This window comes from Stegodyphus dumicola, chromosome X2, assembly GCF_044657685.1.
Source record: "Stegodyphus dumicola isolate Sdum_Otavi_A_Nest chromosome X2, ASM4465768v1".
NCBI lineage: Eukaryota > Metazoa > Arthropoda > Arachnida > Araneae > Eresidae > Stegodyphus > Stegodyphus dumicola.
The window spans coordinates 115,647,911-115,673,431 of NC_140781.1; the positions used below are offsets into that span (position 1 = coordinate 115,647,911).

Genomic DNA, 25,521 nt, shown 5'->3' on the forward strand with positions numbered 1-25,521 from the left:
AAGACCCTGTCATATCCAAGCTTTGCTTGACATTAATTACAAACTGGGGCTTTGGATTCTTTTTTTTTTTTTTTTTTCTTTACTCAGAGCAGATTATAAATATATAAATATCCATAGTATTGTTAGTACAGTTTGTTGATGTTTTCATCTTTTCTGGTATTCCTTTAGTTAGTACCTGTCTTAAAAATTGCATCGCCATAACATGACGTCGCATAGATGAAATTACCTAATTATCTGTTATTTAATACTCTGCTAATTACTGTAAGCTGCACATTTTGAACTTGTCAAATTATTATATGCTTAGTATAATTAAATGAAATTTGATTGTTAAAAAACTGAACTATTACTGCAATATCTGCTGCATATTGTGTTTAAAAAAAAACCACTTGTTACAATGTAAGTTACATTTAATGAGCTAGAGAGCCATTCTGCAGTTCGGCCATGCATGACCTAGATACCTTTTGGAATGTGTTTCTTGTAGATTGAGTGATTTTATATAGTTTGGAGATCTGTAAATAAGACATCAAAAAATGTTTACTCTGTATCTGAATTTTAAATGGTAATTCCTTGTAGTCAATGATATTCATGAAATCAAAACTCAAAGAAAATTTTTCGTTAATGTAATAAGGAACGCATCAAATGCATACCTCTTTAAGTTGGCATTAAAATTAGAAGGAATGGCTTTATATTAATTCCAAAGCCTCCATGCAGAAGTAAGAAACTACATTGAATGGCCAGTTATGGGCAACATTCTTATTGTTTGGTTATACAACTAATATTCCCTTATTTTGTAGATGTGTAAATAAAATACGTTTTTAATTTTTTTATTTTGTGAAGTGACAGATTTGTAAAACCTCTTTTTTTTAATAATATTAATTACAAAAACACAATTTTTTAAATATTAGTAAATATCTTTACTACTTATAATATTAAAAAATATTTCTATATATAGTATTTGAAATTTAGTAATAAGTATTTTTCTCTTTTTAGGGGAAGTAATTGTTTTGAAGAATGATCAAAAGTCAGCTGTTTTTCATGTTGATCCTACACAGCCACTATGGCTGTTTATTAATATTATAGGCTCCATCTCAGAATTGTGGCTAGTTGGTATGTCTTTACAAAAGCGTATTCTAGAGAATGTGAATTATCAGATTTACAAGCATTATATGACTAAGACACAATAAGTTTGTTGTTTTACTTTTGAATTAAGCATTATATGGTTTTAATTTCATTGGCATTCAATTTTAATTCAATAAAATTTCATTGTCTGAGGTTCAGTTTTTGAATTTTATTTTGTAGGCAGGTATTGTATCAGTCTTTGATTGTTAAGAGTAAGTAATTTAAGCTGCAGAGAGCTTAGTACCACAGCTGTTGTACAGTTTTTAAATTAAGCCTTATATTTGTACCATTTATAAAGAAAGCCAATTGCTTGTTTTACTGCACAAATCAGTTTAAGCTTCTTGATCATTTTATGTAAAATTTGCTGGATTTGTTTTTTTTTTTTTTTTTGGTAGGCATCATGATGTAGTACAGTACAAAGTCCGTAATCCGGACGTCCGTTATCCGGAATGATCTATAATCCGGATCTCAAAGCCACAAACTACTTTTTTTTCCGTATGCTTTACGCATGCGGCTAAAGAATGCACATACATTATGCACCCTATACTTCCACAGTTATAACACCTAGGTTCGTTACTCTTATTAGGTATAGGGCATGCTTTATTTTGTGTGTTAGTACTTAAATAAGCCTTATTCTTCGTATCTGGAATGCGGATTTTCTCATAAATTTTTAATTCTCTTTGAATTCAGAAATAGTTTTACATCCATACAAAATAATTTTGTTACTACTCTGATCGGGTATCCCATTGATTACACATCAAGAATTGATGAATCATCAACAGAATCGCGACTGGCTATTTCACGCATGGCAATTAAATATTCGGAAAGGGATTCACCAGGTTTTAAGTGTCGTTTAAGTTTCAGACATAATCTAAATGAACCACATTTTTTCTACTTGGCATGATATTACTTGCGTAATCAGAACAGCTTGGCTTAATGATTTGTTTTTCTAACCATTCCAAAATCTTTATCAATTTCACGCTGCTCTGCGGGGGGGGGGGGGGAGTCATGGCTCACAATGAACTGAAAGTTGATCTCTTAGCACTATCCTTATCTTCAAGGCAGATGTTTTTATTTTATTCGGCTTATAATTTCTAAGTGTAGTATTTCATCTTGATGTACTTCGTCTTTGATATGATTTAAATCACTTTCCTCATCATTATAAATATCACGAATGCACATCAAATAGTTGTCTGGTTGCAATTTTCTAATTTCGACTATGTGTAATGTATGCTTTACCCATGCTCGCATTGAAAGAACTGTTTAATAAAGTAAACAAATAAATATTAAGCTTTTTTTTTTGTAAAATTTGATACCCCTTAGATCATAAATGCTTTTTATTTAATAAATTATGGTTTTTATTTCATATTTTTAATTGTATAATTTCTGCATGCCATCTAATTTAAATTGATGATCTATAATTCGGAAAAACCCCTAATCCGGAATCACCGAAGTCCCGGAGTCACGAGTCCGGATTACGGACTTTGTACTGTAGTTGTTTTTGTGTCATTCATGGATGTATAAAATAAGCCCATCGTAATAAAATACCATTGCTTCTAAGTTTGGGAATGGTATTTGACTCAAAATGCCCCCGCAAAATGAGATCTGCTTCTATTCATCATTGGTTGAAACTGGTGTATAATGATACAACAAGGAACAAAAAAAGGGTCTGACTACAGTGTGAAATACTGGTTGTAAATAAATAGTTCAAAATTTTGAATTGAACCATGGCATTGCTTCTCTCACCATATACTTGGAGCCTTAATTGAATGAAAAACGTTGAAATACAAGTGTTTTTCTCTGGAAGTTAATTTATTCCACTGACCCTAGCATTTCTCATTCTCAGCTGAATGGAGTAGCATCAGAACTCGGCTAGAAATAAAATTTCTGCTCATCACAAACATCTTTGCCTCAATTCATTTTCTTTACTTCTAATATTAAAATGGAATTAGTTGTGATATTTTTAGTGCAGTATATGGAGATGATGATTTTCTATTTAAAGTTGTGTCTGTAGGTGAAACTTTTATTTTATTTTAAGCTCAAATTAAAAATTTCATTAATGAAGTTAGAATTTATGTATACACGCATGCAAACACACGCACACTGTGTCCATTAAAGTCCTTACCCAGCTGTTATTTTCAAAACCATCGGTTGCAAACATATACTGCCAGTTACAGAAATGTAAATATTTGCCTCATTTAAAACATTTTGGCATTTTCAAATTTAAAGAAATTAATTTCATAAAAATTATGAAATTCCATTTTTTACACATTCCTTTGCCTTCTACACTTATGTAGAAAAAATTTGTACTGATTTGAAAAAATAAAACACAAAAGGTTCGACTGACGTACAACAAAAATTGATGAGATATTTGTTACAAAAATCGGAGATCAATTTTAGGGTCTATATACAAATTGAAGAGCAAAATGTATGTTATGGAAAATTAAATGTTCTTTAGAAAAAGGCTTCTGATGTTAGGAGAATAAGTGATGACAATTCTAATAAAATATCAGTGAATATATTTTTTTTCAAATTGGAAACCTTATTTATGTACAAAATTCATGTTCTAGGCAGGCTTCAGTATTTGCATTTAGCCAACCTGTAATATTGTTTGCATTGATTAAAAATTAAGAATATTTGTAATTTAATAACTTTTTTTATAATTACCAGATTATGATTTTAAAGTAGCAAAACTTCATGGGAATATTAATTACATATTAGTCTGTGAAAACAAATTACATATGTGGAATTTTTTTGGCATGCCATACGTAACAAAATTATAAAGATACTAGCAAATTACAAAAGAATACCATTAAGAGTCAAAACTTGAAGTATTATAATTTATTTATTACCCACCCCTCAATGCAAACTCAAAAATAATATGAAATATTGCAAATTTTGAAAATGAGTATCTCTGTCCATTTAAGCCTTGAATATTCCAGCCTTGAAATCCAACAGGACTGATAAAAATACGGATTACTTTGATTTGCTTTCTGAGGTTATTTAAAATTTTAAACCTTGTGTCTAGTGGCTCAGAAGCATAATAATTTATGTACTTCTTTCATCCACGAACCCCTTGATTGAGGATGCAGTGAAAGATGTAAATTTCTTAGTTCATTTCTGGTTTTGGCGTGTTCCCCCCTTTTTTTTTTGCAATTTGCCACTATGCTTCTTGTATTTTGTTTTTACATACGTTTTTTCTGAACTGAATATAGGATGAATTTTAGATGTATTTTATTTAAAAATTTATTTTTCATTATTACCACCACTTTTTGCTTTCAGTACACAGTTGGATTAGGTTTTGAACTGCTTTTTAAGCTTATGTATGTATGTATATATCAATATACGTGCATTTTTTACTTTGCTTTCCATGTTAATATTTTTAAAAATTATTTCCATGTTAATATTTTAAAAAATACTGCGTGGAACTATTTCTTGGAGCCACAGCTCCTGGTAACTTTTTAGCGAGCTTTCTACAATATTTCTTCCTATTATTTCATATTTTTGCAGCATTTTGTGCAAAATTTTTAAGACCAAATAGGTCTTACCACACTTTACTTATTAGCTTTTCAATTTCTATTTCAATTATATATTCATATATATATATATATATATGTATATTCATATATCATTAGCAAAGTGACCTTCAAACACAGCTAAGACTAATTAAATGTTAATCAAGAGATTATCACCTTGGAAAATAAAGAGTTAAAACTACTGTAATTAAAAACTTCTTAATTCAAGAAAGTTTTTAAATACAATGGTTTTAATTCTATATTTTTCAAAGCGATAATAATTAAGAACTTCTGAATTCAAGGAAGTTTTTAATTACAATGGTTTAAGTCTACATTTTCCAAAGAGATAATGTCTCTTTTAATATGTACATAACAGAAAAAAAGAACTGGAAATCCAAAATATTTTAAATTCATCATTTGATGTTAGTGGCTGCTACAAAAAATGCAATTAAATAAGCAGAATTGCAAGATTCTTATTTATTTCTCGTGGTTAGCTTGCCTGGATAAATTGATTGTAATGTAGCAATTTTAAGTAATCATTAAATTGCATGCAAAATCAATTAAATATAGAATATTATTAGAGTTAAAAGGCCATATAAAGATCATCTGTTACTGCTTGAGACATCATGTGACCTACTTAAGATCACCTTTCACTGCATTGGATTTTATTGAGAGGAAGAAAAATATGAAGATTTTTCAAAATTCAGAAAACCCTCTCTCTCTAAATTCGCTTTTAGACGGCTAGAGCCCTTTCCCCGCCTTTTTGTTAAACTTAACCTTCATTGACATATGCATGCTGTCATTGTCATACACTGAAATTAATATTTGAGTAAATGGTTGAAAGGTAGTTTGAATTCAGATTTCAAGCACAAAATTTGCAAAACATTCCAAAAAGTATCAAGTTCTTAAACAGTTCTTAAACTGTGTAGGAAGATGTGATGGCAAACTAAACTTTGAATAAGTGACTTTATTTAAAATATTTTGTTCATTTACAAACTCGGTAATAACATTGCCTTGGTGTAACTTTTGTGAACAGTGTTAACAAATTGATGCACATAATACCTAAATGTTTTAATATCAGTTTTCTCAAAATTATTTTTAAGAATATCACTACTTAGATAACTATGAAAATAGAAGTTCATTAGCTACTGTATACTTATTATGAATTGCAAGAAAGTATTACGTATGTGCTTAAAAATCAGTCAATGCTGGTGTGCCATTTATCCTATTAAAATTATTTATAATAATCTTGGGAGATTTTAACCCTTTGAAGGGCATAATATATACCGGATGTTTGTCAATTTTTTAACCTCCTAAAAAATGTTAATTTTTCTACACCAAAAGCTGTAATCACAAGTTTCTATTCTTTCCTTTTGATTCTAAATGGCAGCGTCAATGCTCAATGCTCAATATTTTGTAGTTATGAAATTAATATACCTCTTTCAAAGGTATCATGTTTGAATATTCATAAATTTCATTGGAGGGTAGGAAAAAATTCACAGTCTTCAAATATATGGGAAGTTTACTAACCCTGTCCTTAGGACTGAATACAAGTATATTAGTTTCTTTTTATCGAGTATTTTTACACCACTCGAGTTTCTCATTCGTCTCTGTTTAGCTAAAATTTTAATTTCAACATTCCATCCTTTCCCATGAGAAAGGCTCGTCTGGCGTCAAAAAATGTTACATGACTGTAGGGGTTAAATGTGGCATTGTTAGCCCCCAAACACACCTGTTGTTTCATGTTTTCTAAAATCCTAGAATGCAGCGAAAATGAAAAGAGGTGATGGGCAATTAATTTGTCACACAGGGGTCATGCCATCTTCACAAAGGGACTGTGATAACATCACACAAAGAGAAAGCTGTAAAAGTACAGGAAATTGAAATGCACTTTAGGTCCACTTCTTTGTGTAATGGAAAAACTGCTGATTTGAAAACATGCTTTTATTCTTTAGGTCTTTGTTAATTTCTAATGAGAGACTAAGGAATACAAGAAAAATTTCCCCCCTGGGTTAGGAAAGAAGTACGTGGTTTAGTCTTCACAGCTGGTGAAAGGAGGGAAATATTTCTAAGACCAGTTTAAGATGCAAAATATTTATCTTTGGAAAGAAGAAAAAAAGGGGGGGGGGAATATTTGAGTTTTAAAATTTTGATAGAAATAAGAGCTTTGAGGTGCATCAAATAATAAAATCGCTTAACAGCTTTTCTTCTTGAACAAAATGATATATTACAACCTATATTTACAAAAAATTAAAAAGCGCCTCTTACTGGGCCTAATAATCGAAAGTGTATGTGTGTGTGTGGGGGGGCGATTCTTGCTATCATAGCATAAAGCATACTCTTTTATATATTATCTAAAGCATAAAATATAATAATTTCAAAATTGCAACATAATTTTTTAGCCGAGTCGTAGTGTTTCATTTAAAATAAATTTTTTACTTGAGTAACATCTCCTTGTTCAGTTACAGCATGATACGGTTTCTGCTTGCAGCAATGCATGCATATTTGCTAAAATTTTTTATAAAAATATAATATTGAATTTAAATCACTTTTAAAATCTTTTCCCCCGTATTTTACATAAGTATATTCATCTGGGTAGCATCATCAAAGAATGAAAAACATAAATTTTATTTTCTAATTTTAAATTTCTAGCGAAATTTTAAAAATATTTTTTGCCTTCAGACTTACATAACTGTACATCTTTATAGATGCACGTCAAAAGTTTTCAAAAAATAGATTTAAAAAAAATTAACAATTCCCAGCTACCTGGGAAAAAATTGTCGTATAGGGGCACCGGTATAAAATATATATAGGCCCTCAAAATTCAGGATTTCACTCTAGAAGTCTCAGACCCTTAAGACACAAAATTGTGTTCTAAGGGTCTATAAGTTACAATTCATTCAAAATTTTACCATCATTTAAATTATTTTATATACCGCCCTTCAAAGGGTTAAAGCACGTGAATTTCATAGGATATGTAGCTTGTGACACCTTTTATTCTGGCTGCTTACCACTTTATCATGTGAAGTATTTCTGAATTCTTATTACAGCTTCCTTATTTTAGGAAAGGAATCACTATATAGTACTGGTTTTTTATTGACATGATGCTCAAACAGGGTTCGTAGCAGTCCTTACAAGTGCTTATAAGTCCTTATATTTGAAAATAAAATATAAAGGCCCTTATTGGTGCTTACTTTTTCTTTAAAGCTTACTTTTTCTTCTTTCTTTTATTTTTGTTTTTGTTTTTAGTGCTTATTTTTTGCTTTTAGTGCTTTTTTTTTTAATCCTTTGTTTTTAATGAACGCTCATTTTTTCCCCGTACCAAAGCCGAAACTAAATAAACAACTTTTCTTCCTTATATGCAATGTTAGATGGTGAATCATACTCCCGAAAATTGCTTTCCCCCCCTTCCTCTGCATTAACGTAACCTATGGTGCGCACGAGAGTACAGACAGGTGCACGTCGTTCTGTTGGCCAAAGAATTGCGAAAGATGCACGTCGTTCTATTGGCCAAAGAATTGCGAAAACGTAGAAAATTTCGGTACATTCGGTATTCTTTTCCTCCCGCCCAAATACTACACACGTTTTAATTTCTATCAAGATTTTAATAAATTTGCATTCTCGTTCCGCGTGGTCAGTTCATATTCGTGTTTATTATGATCGTTATGCTTATATTATGAGCATATGTATGAATATTTATTATAATATAATTTCAGTAACTGCTGAAGTATAGATAAACTTTCAAAAATGGGTGTGTTTTTACACAGATTTAGCTTTCTAAGGAATAATATTCGGAATGGCTTAAATAAAAGGAAAGTAATTGAATAGTCAAAATAATTTCATTTTCTTTGCCAATACATTATACAGTACGGAGGTTAGGAGTTTCTTCGCAAAATCTCTAATATTGAAGCAGCGGACTTTTTTTTTGGTCATTGTCCAATCTGGATTGAATAGGACTAAAAGTTTTTGCGGTCTACCCAACTCAAGCGAAGATTGATTCTATTCTGAAAATTTAATACAGTCTGTTGAAAATTAGAATCAGAAACACCTCAGATTAGTAAGTCTCTTTCTTTTCCTTTATTTAGTTCTTTCTCCGAATACCGGCAGGTGTTGATTCTGATTGCGTAATATCACAATGGAAGAATTACGCTGCACGTATTGTGCAATAACGTTTGCAGTATTTTGCATTGGTAATTAATTTTGATGTTCAGTCTGAGATTTGTTTATGAACACTTAAAAGAGTTTTACTGTGCTTTCTCTCAGTTCCGTTGGTTTTTATATGATGCACATATCGAAATGTCAAAATCATTTATTTAGCCTAAATTTAAATCTAAAGAATGGCTGCAATCTCCCCCACTCCTCTTTTTCCAGTTACTATCCGGAAAATTCGGGAATTTCCGAGTATGCTGGTTAGTTAAGCTTTTACTGTTAAAGGATGACTGAATGAAGCAATTTCTCGTCTTTTGATTTCAGAAATGTGCCTCTTTTTTACTTAAATTACTTTGCTTGGGATATATGTTAAGGGAAAACTGTTATGCAGTGAAAATTTAGAAAATGTTCAGAATTTTGATTGATTGTTCAGAATTTTGAATATTAAATTATTTAAATATTAATATGAGTGGAAAAATAAATTGTATTTATTATTAGGTGCCAAACGAATACAATTAATATGGCTTATTATTTAATGTCTATATTTTCAACTGAAACATCATCATTAAATTTTGTAATATAGTTTAGTTCTGCATAGTTTTTTTTTTTTTTCCCTCTCATTGTAAACTAATTCTGTAAATTGAACTGTCATTTAAAATAAAATAAAATAAAAAAAAATTGTTTTCCATTGTTGAGGTAATGCTCATTCTCTTAATAAATATTGCATTGCTCATATTTTAAATTACAAGTCTAATTTTTCTTTTGAAGTTATGCAGTTGTGTATAATGTAATTAGACAGGTGCTTATTTTTTTCTTAAAATGTGCTTGAAAAGTGCCTATAGGTGCTTATCTTTTTAACTAAAATGTGGCTATGAACCCTGTCAAATATGTTGCAATCATATTTCCTCATTGCTTTATAATGTGCAATTTATATTTCATGTTTTATATTTGATTTTCCTCTTTAAATTTATATAGAAACCTCATGTAATAATGCAGTAACTGGTCTGGAAGATCAGTTTGAAAGTATGTCAATATCTTCTGAACCATCTGCAGATATGAGTATGAGATCTAGGTCCTCAAGTAATTCATCATTTTTTGCCTTTTTTAACTTCTGTTTTGATTTATTCAATGACGCCATTGTCTGTGTAATGACATTAAATTAACTGTTCATCTCATTAATATGATGAACTGAACTTTCGTGCCTGTGATTGTTATCGTGTATTGTGTATATATATATATTGTGTATATGTATGTTATCGTGTATATATATGTTTCGTGTATTTTTAAAGCTGAAGTATTTTAGCATTTACACATTAGACATTTATAAACTTTAGTTTAATCCATCACTGCTGGCAAAATTCTCATGTTTTACTTGTTAAGAAGATAGCAGAAGTGGCTTTTATATGGTTTTAATTGAATTTTTTTTTTCAAAATTTAATGTTATATACAGGATATTTTTAGGACTGTTTTTGTGAAAATTAAGAGATTCATATAGATTAAATATGCACTTAGACTGTCATAAGTTATAGCTGTTTCTATAATTTAGGACTTAAAAATAGTAATACTGAATTTTCATTTCTTTTCCCATGATGGTACATTTCCAGGTTAATTGTAATGTTAAAGTGTTGAGGTTATAATTTTCATTACTTTCTTTAACCTTAGAATTATGCAAGTAATCATTTTGACCACAAATGAAATTGAATTTTTCATATTTTTTCATTTTATAAAATTTTTGATATTTTTTTACTTTTTAAATATATATATCAAGATGATGTAATTTATTTTGCAGTAATTGACAAAACAGGCAATCTTCTTATTAGAACATAAATTTTATTTCTAGTTCACTGAGATAGATAATTTGAAGAAATTCTTTAGTGGCAAAACTTTCTTACTACTACTAGCTGTTAAAAAACTTCAGAATTCTAATTTAAAACAATTTCTAACGTTGCTGAGCAAAGGTTACATAATACAAATATGGCATTGCCACTTCAACAAAAAATATAGTTATTTATTAAATAACAAGATATTACAATGATAAAATAATTTAGTTGTCCGGTTTTAAATGATTTATTTTTTATACATAACTATATGTACCTAGAATTATGGATAGCAATCATTTTAACTGTTCTGTTAAGTGAAAAATGAATTCAGCTTAGTGTAGCATTGTTTTGATGGTCTTTGGTTTTTCTTTTTATTTTCATGCTAGATGTTTTTTTGACAACTGGTTGGAATAGAAGTGAAACTCCCCCTTTTTAAGTGGTAATGTTCCAAATGAGTTTCATGTTTCTTGTCTGAAAGTTTTAGTATGTTCTTTTCTGTGTTCTGTGTCACACCTTCATTTCGCCTGCAAATGTTCAGGGCTTCTGACTACTTTTTTTATTTGTTATTTTTTTTCTATCAATTATGTGGAACCATGGGAAGAAAACATCTTATCAGAAGAAGATTTAGTAAAAGTTTTGTAAGCATTATCCAATAGCAATTCTGGTACAGAAATTAGTTCCTTTGAAGAATTTAACACAAATTTATTGTATTTCATCTGCTGAAGAATGGATTATTCTAATTGCAAAAGTGAACCTGTTTCATCAAATGAGGGTCTGTTATGCCTTCAAAAAGAAATTGTCATAATATTTCACTGTCTAGTCCCAAGGAAGGAAAGGAACTTTATCGTTTGCATGTTGCATTGATTCCAAAACTAAAATTCTAGCAAGAGAAGGTTATTGGGGTTAAGGATTTAGCCTTGAATGTGAATTTATTTGAGGACAAGGAATGAGTCATCTTCCAAAAAGATCACAAAAGGTGTGGAACAAACCATAGTCCAGTAAATAAGCAAAGGCAAGTTAGATGTTTTGTAAATGAAAATTGATCAGAGGAGGAAGTAATGGCAAATGATTGTAGAGTGTGTAAAAAGGAAATTATTTCAGCAAATTTTGTTGGAGGACTTCAAAATGTTTTGTGAGAAGCAAGTAGGCCAACTACTTTTGCTAAGAGAAAAGTTATTTTATGGGAATACACATAGTTCATGGAGGCTATTAATAAAGTCTCCATGAACCATCATTGATAGTTAACTGAAGCCAAATCACATCAAAAACTTGGAAATCTGAACTAGAATTAGATGCTTTTATTGCTGTGTTATATGATTTTGTGGCTGCCAAAGGACTTTCAAGTTTGTGGTCCAAATCCTGGAGCACAAAATTCCTTAGTGAAGCAATGGCTAGGGACAGATTCTTAGAAAAAATAAAATATCTACACTTCAACTTGAAGTCGACTAGATCGTAAAGATTACAAATTGGTCCATTTGCTCTTGCTTCAGAGGTATGAAATATTTTTATTGAGTTCGAAAGCAGATGGAAATATTACAATTGATGAACAATTGTTCCTACAAAGGCAGGATGCTGCTTTAGTCTGCATATTCAGGAAACCCGATAAATTCGGCATAAAATTTCGGCTATTAGCTGATGTAAAAACGAAATGCTTTGTAAATGGATATCCTTATTTTAAGAAAAGATGAAAGATGGCAAGTTGAAGAAATTGTTGATGTGCATGCCATTTATTAATTGATTCGATCCTCTTTATAACACCGGAAGAAATATTGCTATGGACAGTTTCGTTGCTTTGAATTAATTAAATATTTAAGGAATAAAGGAATTATTTATGTTGACTCAGTAGTGCAAAAAAATTGTTTTGCATAATGTTAATATTAATGGTAGATAGTACAAAAAAGAAATTGTTGGCATGTAATCATGTAAAATAAAAACTTTTTTGAAGAATTATAACCTTGTAACGAAAATAAATATACTGAACTGAATAATAACATTTTATAAAAAAAAACTTTTAAAATATGCCAGATTTTTTCCATTTTCTAAGCAATGGTCATAATAACAGCACACTAATTAGAAGTAAACAAAACAAAACAAAACAAAAAATGCCACAGTGCTAGTGTTAACTGACTTATCAATAGTAAAAAAACTCAGTTTTTATATATTGAAAATACATTACAATTAAATTTTCAATTTTGTTCTCTGTATCTGCTGAGGAGTTTCAAAGAAGGGAGAAGACTAAAACCACAGTTTAACCCAAAGGACAGTTGAAATAGAGGGAAGGGATGTAATCACAATGCTTTAATATTTTTGCATTAATTTCAGCACGATCTGTGAACTTTTTTATCTGTGTTTGTAGTAGTCAACAGATTTTTTAAAAAATCTAATTTTTTAATTCTGTTGCTTCCCAAAAAGTTTCTCAATTTGAAGAGCTATTAGGTTTTTCAAAGCAGCAAACATGAAAAATCAAATATGCCTTCACTAGCTTTTGAAATTCAGACCTTCAGATTGCCAGCCGAACATGTTACCATTTATACTATGAGAGCATCCCATAGGGAAGGCAAAAATTCCTTTTTTTCATGTCCACTTAGAAGGCAATTGTAGAGAGAGGAATGAGACCCATTTGGCCAAACTCAGAGATGAATTACCGTCCACCACAATTTAGTGGAGTTCAACTGTAGAGTTTTTTTTTTTTTTTTTTTTTTTTTTGAGAGTGGAAGGAAATAGGAGAAATCAAATGTACTCTCATTGAGATTTGGATTTTCTGATTGCCAGTTCACCATACTACAAGAGCATGCAGTGGGATGAGGTGAAAATTCTCTATAAATTTACTGTAAAATAAATGAATTGCTGGAAAATATTCTTACTATCCCTGCACTGCTTGCAAACAGTAGCTTTATTAAGCAAACTAGAGTTATGAAATCTTCATTTTTAGCTTTTTAAACATAGATTACCAAACAGAATCAAATATTTTGTACGACTCTTCATTTGAAAAGCTATGAAATCAGTATAAAATGTGAGTTCATATTATGAAGTAATGCATTAGCAGTCTCTTGTTGCTCAATGGAAAAATTAAATCTGATGTAGTATATGTGAAGCATGCAAGCTAGAATATGTTAAATTATTGCCTGAATGAATCTATTTTAACCCATTTTCTTGAAATTATCATCAACCATTAGAGCAAATCATATTTCACAAGTGTCTTCAGTTGAGCAGCCATATTTTACATTTTATGCAGTGCAACAGCAATATTTTAACAACTGCAAAATGTTTTTAAATTGTTTAATAATAATGATATTATTTATCTCCTCAACTACTCCTTTTTCATTTATATTATTTTCATGATGTTCAATTGTTAAGTAATAGGGAGGACTCCAAGGAATATATCAGACTGGCTTGTATTTGTTTCTTTCACAGCATTTGGCTATTATTTAAGATGAGTACCTTGTTTGTGATGATTTTTTAAGTATTTCTTAGCAGAAAACAGACACTGATTTACTTTATGATTTGACTGTGTTTCTCAGACCTAATATTTATATAATTAAAGGTCCCATATTCACTATCAATATGAATAGCTTTAGCAATAACTGGGTCATTATAGAAATTATTGCAACCCACTTGAATCACTGTAACTGTTTTACAGTTGACCTTTCTAGTCTGTAACTTATGCAGTTTAAGTTGTAATTTACTTTATCTGACAGGATTTTAGCTAGTTATTTCCTAATAGAAGTTGTGTAAAGCACAGATTTTTCACTTGCAAAGAATGGAATACTATTGTAAAAGAATTTTACTTTGCCACATCAAAAGTCTGTCTTTTGGATTTGTTTCAGTGGCATTCGTTCATATTGGTCTGCTGTGTTGAAAGTCTTTGTTCTTCAAGTTCTCGTGCTTTAGTTTCTCTGCAAGTGCAGTTGAATTGTAACTAACCAGATGCTTCTATAACTTCCTTAAAAAAAGTAGACTTATAGCTTATTCTTACTACTGATATCATCATTTTACTTCTTGTGGTGTTTCATTCTGTAGTGTTTAGCAATAACAACTTTCTTGCATATGATACATTTTACTATGATTTTTATTAATGTCTGTGTGCACTTAAAAACAGAAACCAGCTGCTGTTTAAATGAAATATAAATAATCAAAGATGTCACCAAATTAACTTTCTTTTTGTCAAAACTTCTCTTAAACATGAAACTATGCTCTGAAGTATGTAAGATATGATTGGTGGTTAGCTACGACACATTCTACAAATATGATAATTTAGCATTATTTTTGTATTAAAAGTTATATAATTAAAGGTTGAAATTTGTTAAATGTATAATTTAGATATTACAATCTAAAACTGCTAAATAACAAAATAGCTTCAAAATTTGCCACTGTGCATTTAATTACATTAGATATGTAAAGACTGAATAATGGGCAGTGTGTTAATTATGACACAAAGTCATTCATTTACAACTGCAGCTTGAGTATAAACAGTAATCATGTGCTGAGAAAGAGAGTTATTTTGCTCTCGTATAATCACATTTTCATGTCTGTGATTTTAAAAATGCAATGATCTGCTTTTATTTTGATGCATTAAATTTATTTATTTAATATTTTTCATTGCTAAGTTTACATACACACACACACAAGACTAAGGAATGAAGGAAAATAATATTTTGACTTTTCTAACAATTTTTTTAAAAATTTGCATATGAAATACTAGATTAAAACTTATTTTCATACACTGCATTTATTTTGGGTACAGTTTTTATCACTTTTTCATTCTTCTTTCTGTTTTTCAAAAATATTTGCAACAGTTAAAGAAAGTGATTGCTAAACAAGCATGTGGTTATTAGAGATAAGTAAATGATTGCATCCTTCTCAAACCAAATGAAAAAAATTGCATGGGAAAAGCTGCAAAAAGAACTGCATGTAGTTTAATTTTTTTACATATTTATTGTCTTTAATATAATTAGTATTTAACAGCATATCTTGGTTTTATCTTTCAGATCAGCAGTCATTTACTGAATGTGTCATTTGTTATGAAGAACCAGTTAACTGTGCTTTATACCGTTGTGGTCATATGTGTATGTGTTATAATTGTGCTACGAAAATGTGGAAGCCAAGTTCTACTGTCCATTGTCCCATATGCAGAGAGACTATTCAGGATGTTATTAAGATATATAGATAATTAATATTTTATTAAGTTTATAAACTTAGGAATACAAGTTTTATATATAGCATGTGAATATAACTAAAGTGACTACTTTTTGAAAAATTTTGAATGTGTAATTCTTCTGAGAAGCAGTTTGCATTTTATGGTTTGCACAATAGTTTTCTGTAAGCATTTATGTTTAATATTTACTTTGATAGCTTTTGTATTGCATATGGCTTATTTTATCGTAAAGGTGACATGTTGTATTCATAATTTGTTTATCTTTTAATTTTATTGCTAGGCAATAAAATAATGTAAAGGTTTTGGCCAAAGTTAACTAATTTTTTTAGTATCTTTAATTTTAAATTCAGATGTATGCCAGAACTGCCAACCCTCTCAGCTAAACCAAGAAACTTTTAATATTTTATCTTATTTTGCAGGCCCCTGGTAAATCCCTAATTCTCCATGTTTTAAATTAATCTCTTTACATGTAGTTTTGGACAAATAATTTATTACTAAATGTCATAAGGAAAGGAAATTCTCTGAACACAATTTTGGAAACAGCTACTTAAAAAATTCTAACTTTTTTATCATATTCAGTTTAATTTTCTGATTAATTTATCTTCAATCTGATCCGTGTTAATCCTTTATAGAAATCTGTAAAAGAGTTTATAAAGACAGTTAACATTCTGAATTTTGACAGTTAACAAAGTTCAGAACAATGAATAAAATATTTACAAAGTTAATATATTTTACTTCATAATCATATTATAGCTAGTTTTTAATCCAAATGATGTGTTATAAAGGGACTTTATGTCAAGTTAGTCAGTTTATAATGTTTTAGAAGTCATGTCGCGCAGTTTTTCACTTTTAAAGCTTGGCAGCCATGGTAGTCATCTGAATTTTATTTATTTAAGTAAGTTTTATTTCAGCTAAGAATGAGTTATAGTTATTCCTTTATGTGATATAGTTTTGTGTGACTATATTTTTATGAACATTTGAAGTGAGCGAAAAGCGACTTACATCTCTGGATGAATTATTTATGTAGAATATATTGTATGAAAATTTTGGTAGTTTAAGAATGTTTCAGCATTGATTAAATAAAATATATGTATTATAAAATTATGATATTTTCCATTTCTTTTCTCAACATACAGCTTTTATAGGTACTCAAAAATGTTTTACTGAAATATGGCTTTATGTTAAAAAGTGTGCAGAAATGCTTGTAGAGAGCTCTGTTTGAAGTGTAAAAGTTATTATCTAGTCACACTTAAAGTAATGAACACACACACATGCTTCAGCACTTTTGACATTCATGGAAGCATTTAAGCCTCTTTTGATGTCTGTCATTGTTTCAGATAACTTGAATTGTCTGAAAATTGTTTTCTGGTCAAAAAAAGCCCAAGCTTTTTGTGCTGTACTCAAAATCCATGATCAGAATTAATGATCAAACGATGCTTTAATTCTATTTGCATTGTGACCCAAACTGCTGTGTTCTGGATGATTCCATTGTATGCTTTTCTTCTTTATAAGGTGGGCTAATGTCCAACAGCCAAATTAAATTACTTCAAATACAGTACAAAGTCTGTAATCCGGACTCGTCGGGACTTCGGTGATTCCAAATTAGGGGTTTTTGCGGATTATAGATCATCAATTTAAATCTGGTAAGATGGCATGCAGAAATTATACAATCAAAAATACGAAATCATAATTTATGAAATAAAGAACAATTATGATCTAAAGGGTATCAAAATTTACACACACACACACACACAAAAAAAAAAAAAAAAGCTTAATATGTATTTGTTTACTTTGTTAAACATTTAAGTGGTTTAAGTGGTAAGTGGTTTAAGCTGCTTCCACGAAAAATTCAAAAAGTTCCCTTTTCTTGTGTCATATATAGTGGACTTTCCAATGCCATACTTCTGGCATAATTTTGAGACAGATAGGCCTTTATCCAATTTTGCAGATATTCCACTTTTTGTTTAATGGACATCGAAACATGCTTTCGCTTTGTAGATCCTTTGGCAGCTCCAGAATTGGAAACTCTTTTTGACATAATCGAAAGTTCAAGCTTAATTTTTATAAAATTGTTCTAACAGTCTACAAAAAATAATAAGTCGGATCCAATTAGAAGATTAAGGAACAGCGCAATCTGCAACATAATCTGAAATGCCTTAGATAATTTTAGCCTAGTTTATACCATCCATTATACATTAAACGCGCATACATAAATGCATTATGCGTTTACGCATGCGCATAAAGTTTGTAGCTTTGAGGTCCAGATTATAGATCATTCCGGATTATGGACGTCGGGGTTACAGACTTTGTACTGTATTACACACGATATGACTTTTTCTCAAAATTTTGGAACAGTTGGCAATAATAATTTTGTGTATGATAGAGAGAAAGCTTCATCCTAACAAGCCTACATGTGATGGAATCATAGAACATTCAGAAATAATTGGAATTTGGTTAGGTTGGATTTCTGCTAACTGATCAGCTCCCTGCGTGAACTTGCTGGTTTCTGCATTTTTGTTTGGTTATCCTGTTCTCTCTCTCTATCCTTTTTGTTTTTGTTTTGGTTGTAACTATGAATTAGTTTTCTGTAGAGTACTCCATGAATGCAGCTTTTAGCAAATAGTCCTTGTTGACTGAGTGAGCTACACTCTTTCCTAATAAAGTTAATTTGTTGGAATTAGATTTAAAAAGCAAAATGTAATTTTAGATGTTTTTGAATCTGCTATAATATCAAGTAAGTCTTTTTTATTAGGTAATATGCACATATTAAATTTTCATTGCAAGTTGCTCGTCATAGGAAAAAATAGCAAACAGAAAATGTTTTTCTTATTGATGATAATTTTCAGTGGTCACATTTTGTGGGAGTTATAGATCTTTTGTTACATGTGAAGTTTTTCCTAATACAAAATAATTTAATAATGTATGGCAAAATTAAAACTTTAGTTTGAGAGAAGCATACATATGGTTCTAGAAGGGATACAATGACGGGGAGTTTATCATTGAATAGCGACTTACATTCTGATTCAAAATGTACCATAGCTTGGTCAGAAGAACATGATGTTTTTGTTGTAGAGCAGTTTATTCACAAGAGGTTGTTAGTAGCAAATGCAGCATCTCTTTTATCACCATTTCACACTCAGATAACAGCACCCTGTTCCTGATAAAAATCATTTATGGTTGGATGTCCTACTGTAAAAGTTCTGAAGGAGGTAATACAACAGAAAGTTACTGCTTTTATGCTCAAAATGATTTCCGAAGTTCTGGACAACTATCAAGGAAGGCTCAATCACATTGCATAAACAATGTGAGCCACCACTTGAGTGACACTTCCTTATCATCTTACACTAATATGCTTAAAAAATAATATTGGTGCAAGATGACATTATGTGTACTTTTCAAAGGTTAAAAAAAATTCATATTGTTTTTGGCTTAGATTTTATTATCATCCTAAGAGTTCTTTCTGCAGCACCCTGTATTTTCAAAGTAATTTTTTTCAAAATTTAGCAAATTCATATTAGGGTTCTTGTATGTTTTAAAATGACTTGAGTGTCATTTTAAACATGCAGTGACTTTTTTTGTATACATATCTGGTAGCCGTTTAATCAGAGATAGGTGCATTAATTATTTAATTATTGGTTGGGCGTGATGAGAAAATATTTTGATTAATGTATGGATTTCGTTAACTATCATGTTGAAAGGCCAAAATATCAGTAACTAAAATTAAATGATAAATTGTAGACAAGTTTTATTCACAATATTTATTCTCCAGAAGGTGTTTTCATTTACTCTGCATATATTTTCAGGTGATAAAACAAATTCTGTGATTTGAACTGAGATCTGATGTTGGGTGGGACAGCTTCGTCACTAAATGTTATGTTTAATAGATTACAGATTAATGATTGTATTCTTTATAACCTGTCTTTGAGCTGAGTCATATTGGGAATACTGATTGCAAAACCATTACATATGAAATAAGCACATTTTCAAAATCCTTATACTTTAGTTATATAGTGAAGTAATGAACTCATCTGGCAAATTATATAAGAGGTTCTAGATATACAAATTTATGTGCATCTTAAATTCTTTGTGATATTCTTGTGAGCATTTTAGGTGTTTAAATGATTTGGCATATGGCAGAATTGGAAACCTCTATACTTTATATTTCAGTTGACTGTTCATTACGTAATGTTTCTTCACAACCTCCCCCCCTTAATAGCAACTAAGAAACTAATGTGAGGGGATAGTACAGTGAGCACTAGTGCTGGATAGGGAGTTGCATCATATTCAACCTCATCCTACCAAGGAAATGTTGCTTGGACAATTATATCAAATTTCGTAGTGTCATGTAAAGTACTTTAAAAATCATTTTCAGAAATTATACAGGGCTAGAAGAATTTTCTGGATACATTGTGCAGTCTTTTGTTCTAATTAACTAGATTTTTGCCTCAAAGATTGTCATAATTTGGATTTGGTCTCTCATCTTTTGAACATTTCTCAAATGCAAGCACAGCTGAAAGCTTATAGCAGAATGATCATTTCAGTAGATGTACTGCTTAATTGTACCACAAGATTCTGAAGTACTGTAGATTGTAGATTCTTAGGTATTGGAGATTTGAGGTGTAGTTTTAATTGTCCTAGAGTACCTTCCTTGTCTTGAAAATAAATTTCCTCAGTAACATTCTTTTGTACTATTTACAGCTTCAAATCTCTTCCCTTCTGAAATTTCCTGACTTTATGCACCACTTTAAGGTATATATGTAATAGGAACAAATTTAGAAGTACTGATGTAGAAACGTAGAAATGCTGCAGCATATAGATGCAGCAGTGGTGCAGCATATAGATAGCATAGAATGTAGATCCATATTGAAGAGGAATTCTGGTTGTGTAAAATGCTAAGATGTTGAATCCGTAATGACTAGATAACTTGGCAGCCAGATACGATTAAATATTAATTTTTATTTCAATTGACATTTGTGGCCACAATTCACTTGGCACTTTAGCTGTGCCTGTTTTTGATACATTTGCAATAGAAAGAGGGCAGAACATACTCATGAAACTTCTTGTAATATTGTCTCTTGTAATTACGTGTAATACCGATTCAAATAACTTTAATTAACTTTCAGGTAAGATTTTTATATATAAAGTTCATATATATGCCACATATTATTAAAATAATCCCACACAATATTGGAAGCAATAAAACAAAATATCCAATATCTGCAAACCCTCTAAGGAATTCTATTTACTGGAAATTGTAAAACGTTGCCCACTTGTCGATGAAATATAAAATCTCATAAAGCATTATTATAACACTTAAGTAAGAATTTATTTCCTAAGGTGAATTCCTATTCGTATGATAGCTTATCAAACCTTAGGAAGTAAGAATAAGATAACGAACCAAGTCTTAGGAAGTAAGAGTAAGATAATGAACTAGGTATTTAGAAGTTTTCCTTCGTTTCCTAGATCTATGCTATTACGCTAAGAGAAAATTCCGTGAAACTCTCATCAGCTTTTACCACGAAGGCGAATACATTTCCTCTAGCGCACAAAAATCGGAATTTTTCCCGGCTACCGAAGATTTAGCTTTAGACATATTTTCATTGAAAAAGAAAATGCTTTTACTTGAAGAATAAGATATGTCTTACTATGAACTCTGAAATAATCACGATTACGCACATATGTATCAGTCAATAATTCGGAATTCACAGCAAACTTCGATATGTTTTAATGATATTGTAAGGATTATGTTAATTTTATTAACAGTTAAATTTTGAGCTAAACTTCCTTTCCTATCGATTCTTACTTCAACTTACCACTTCCGGCCAGAATGTAGTTTTAGATGCACGTCTGAAGGCTAATGAGCGGTATATAACCGCGAAGTTCTACAGTCTTAGCGAGAGAGGTACCAGATATTCTGGCTGCACGCGTCCGCCTTTTCAGGCTGCTCTCTCGTAAGCTATTATTACGCTTGGCCGTATTTTAGGCCCTTGATAGCTTCGCAGTCAATTAGCGTTAAGGGGCCAACTCTGTTAGAATCTTGATAACTTTGCCTATATCTCTTTTTAGTTAAGATTAAGTTTAGTTTAATTCTTAGTCTCTTAAGTTCAAGCCTAAGTGGCGGCTTTATTGTACAACTCCAAAACAGAGTTTTGTTAAACTTTAATTGGAATAATAAGGGATTATTTTACCCTTCTATCTTGTTGTTTCCTGCCACACGAACTCAGTTCTTAAGATTCTTCACTTCCAACAATAACTTAGAATTACACAGTGGAGAATCATACAATATATTCATCAGTTTTCCTCTCTCAGCTCTAACCGATGAAAAACATATTTGAAGTTTTTCTAAAATTTGACACGTTTATCCTGTTCTTTAATTTATAAAATAAGAAATAGTGAAAATAATACGAAAAAAACAGTACTGTTTTAGAATTTAGGAAGAGGATTGCACTTATGAGAGAAAAAATATACTGAACTTTATGTATGATTTTAATCATTTCCTACTGAACATTATAATATCCTGTGGATTGTAATAAATATATTTTATACGCTTGTAATAAATATATTAATGGCGTCCACAGTCACACTTTCTAAAAGAAGTCTAGTTTTAAGTATTTTAAATTATTCTATTGGAAAAAAAAAAAAAAAAATTAGTATTTTCAGAAATTTCATTTCAGAATTGCATATTCAATCTCTGTAACATCTGAGAAAGATATTTTCTACCATACTGACAACTAAATATTACAACAATTTTGATGAAAACATGAAAACTGTTTTCAATTCCCCTTCTAGAGGTACTAATAATTTCCACAATAGGCACAAGATTTAATTCATATTTGTAACTTTAGACACTATTTTCAAACAGAAAACAACTCCAGATATTTGCATGAAATAACATTATCTGACAAAGTGTTATATATTCAACTCAGTTTCGGTTACTTGATTATCAATAGAATTCTTCAAATTTTAATAGGGATATATTTCCATTAGAAAACCCCTGATATTTTCTCCCTTTACTTTTTAAATCATGTAAATGATTTCAGATTACTTTAACCGATGTAAAACATATTTGAAGTTTTTCTAAAACTTGACACGTTTATCCTGCTCTTTAATTTAAAAAATAAGAAATAGTGAAAATAATACGAAAAAAAAAAAAAACAGTACTGTTTTAGAATTTAGGAAGAGGATTGCGCTTATGAGAGAAAAAATATACTGAACTTTATGTATGATTTTAATCATTTCCTACTGAACATTTTAATATCCTGTAGATTGTTAGAACATAGCCTATTCTTTTTCAAAGAACTCATATCATTTTATATTATTTAGGGAGTACCATGGGACTTTTATTACGGATCCTTACTAAATGATAATAAAACGTTGCAGAAGAAATCATATTTTTCCCCTTTTATGAAGAATTACGATATGTCATTAAAGTCTGAAAACTTCACGTACCATACTTGAATAGCATGAAAAATTTCTTCAAAATCTCAATACCCATAGAAAATCTGAGACATTTTTATATTATTTACGAAGTTATATCACTTAACGCAAACTTGAAGACATGTTAATCAACTAGATTTTTTTCCCCTAAGATTTCGTGTAGTTCTTACTTTTTTTTTTTTCCGAAAATAGAAGTTTATATTTCGCATGTGCTAATTATTACGTTGAATAAATTTCTTCTTATACACATATTAATTAGCAGTTTTTACTGTGCAAAACTTTTTTAAAAGCCATAGTCGATGTTTCGGTACTATTCGGTTTCGAGGGCCGTAAAAAAATCGCCAAACTATTGTTGTTGCCAATGCTGCCAAAAATAATTGCGGCAACCCTAATAATTGCGACAAGAAAAGAAGTATAATAGTAAACAACTATCAAAGATTGATATTTTAATTTAGATGAAAGGTTAATTTCATATAATACTTTTTTATTATTATAATTTATATGAAAAAGGCTAAACATGACTGAATGGAAGCATAAGAGTAAATAACTATTTCAGATAATTATTATAATTTATATAAAAATTGCTAAACATAACTGAATGGATGTCTGCATCGCTATTTCGCTACCGACTTATCGCTAAAGCATAATTTCATCTCGTTGGTTGTTCATACGTAATTTTCTATATAATGAATGATACCTTTTCTTTGAAAATATTCTCGGGAAAGTGCAGAATCGCTCACTTATTTGTTTGCCGCTTTTTACCAAGGGTAAAAACAATTGGATTTTTGTCAATTTTCTTTTACTTTTTAAGTGAAAATAGGTCAATGTGTACATAGATAAAGCCAAGGGTGTGCGCAGTGCCATTTTTGTGCAATTCTGGGATTTTTTTTTAAGTGAAAATAGGTCGATGTGCACATGGATACCGAGTATGTGCAATTCTTAAAAACAGGTCAAACAGTGGGTGATTCTGCACTTTACCCAAAATTTTATTGCCGACTTTTCGTCATGGGCAATTCCCAAATTGTTAAATCCATAGGATATTAAAAAAGGATTTAAAATCAAAAAAAGATTAAAAAATTAAACTAGTATTTCAATGGCGTCTTAAGAAATACACTGACTACCAATAAGTATTTGGACACCTATACAAATGACGATATCTGCGGTCCTAAGGTACGTCACGGACTCCGCCGGTATATATCGTGTAGGAAACAGCATCGGCTTTAGTCGCATGCAAGATGCCTCGCAGTTCGGAGCTCTCTGATTTCGAGAAAGGTATAATTATCGGGTATCACAAATATGGCCGATCCTTAAGGGACATATCTAGCGATCTGAAGTACCCAAAATTGACAGTGGCCTATGTGATTAAGAAGTGGAAGGTGAGTGGTGATTGTCGGAATGTGCCCCGAGTCGGCAGACGAACGAAACTGAGAGATAGAGACCGACGAGTGCTGTCCAGAGAAATTCGGAAGAACTGCACCCAACCGATGGCCCTCATCCGCGAGGAGTTTCAACAGGCATCCGGGAGTATTGTTTCAATGAATACCATCCGTATGGAAGCACATCTGCTTGGTTTTCACGGTCGTGCTGCTGCCCATAAGTCCACAAAGTTCAATCGCGCTGCTCGGTTAATGTCGTGCAAAGCACATCGAAATTGGAACGTATATCAGTGGAAACGGGTTCTTTGGAGTGACGAATTAAGCTTCACCCTTTACCGTTCGGATGGCAGGGTCTGGGTCTGGCATCTACTCGGAGAACGTCTCCTGCCAGAATGCATTGTGCCAACAGTCAAGTTCGGCGGAGGTGGAATTATGGTCTGGGGGTGTTTCTCCTGGTATGGGCTGGGACCCTTGGTCCCCATTCATGGTAAGCTCAACTCCGATACCTACTGCACTATTTTGGATGACAATGTGCTTCCTACGTTGTGGCATTTTTACGGGTTGGACCCCTGTTACTTTCAGGACGACAATGCCAGTTGTCATGTTTCGACGTTAACCAAGGCTTCATCGAATGGACTGGCCTGCCCAGAGTCCAGACCTGAACCCTATCGAGAACCTCTGGGATGAGTTGCATCGCCGAATTCAGGGGTGCTCTACCCGTGCAAAATCGGTGAAGGAACTTCTATGTCTTCTCCAAGCCCGAGTGGAAGAAAATACCACTAGCTGTCATACAAAGACGTGTGGAAAGTATGCCTCGGAAGGTCCACGCTGTAATTACCTCTCGTGGAGGCTCTACCAACTATTGATTTTGAATAAAGTTAGTTTTTCTTTTCTATCACAGGTGTCCAAATACTTATTGGTAGTCAGTGTATAGAACTATATAAACTTAC

The 25,521-nt window shown here is 31.0% G+C and overlaps 1 protein-coding gene across 1 annotated transcript in view; it reads left to right on the forward strand.

Annotated features, from left to right (window-relative positions):
* LOC118187466 (protein neuralized-like) overlaps window positions 1-16,862 on the forward strand; it is an 86,905-nt gene extending 70,043 nt beyond the window's left edge. The window contains exons 5-7 of the mRNA XM_035357700.2: window positions 991-1,107; window positions 9,759-9,863; window positions 15,592-16,862. Of these exons, the coding sequence (XP_035213591.1) occupies window positions 991-1,107; window positions 9,759-9,863; window positions 15,592-15,773 (404 nt within the window). The 3' untranslated portion in view covers window positions 15,774-16,862. The remainder of the gene's footprint in view (window positions 1-990; window positions 1,108-9,758; window positions 9,864-15,591) is intronic.
* The last annotated feature ends 8,659 nt before the right edge of the window (window positions 16,863-25,521 follow it).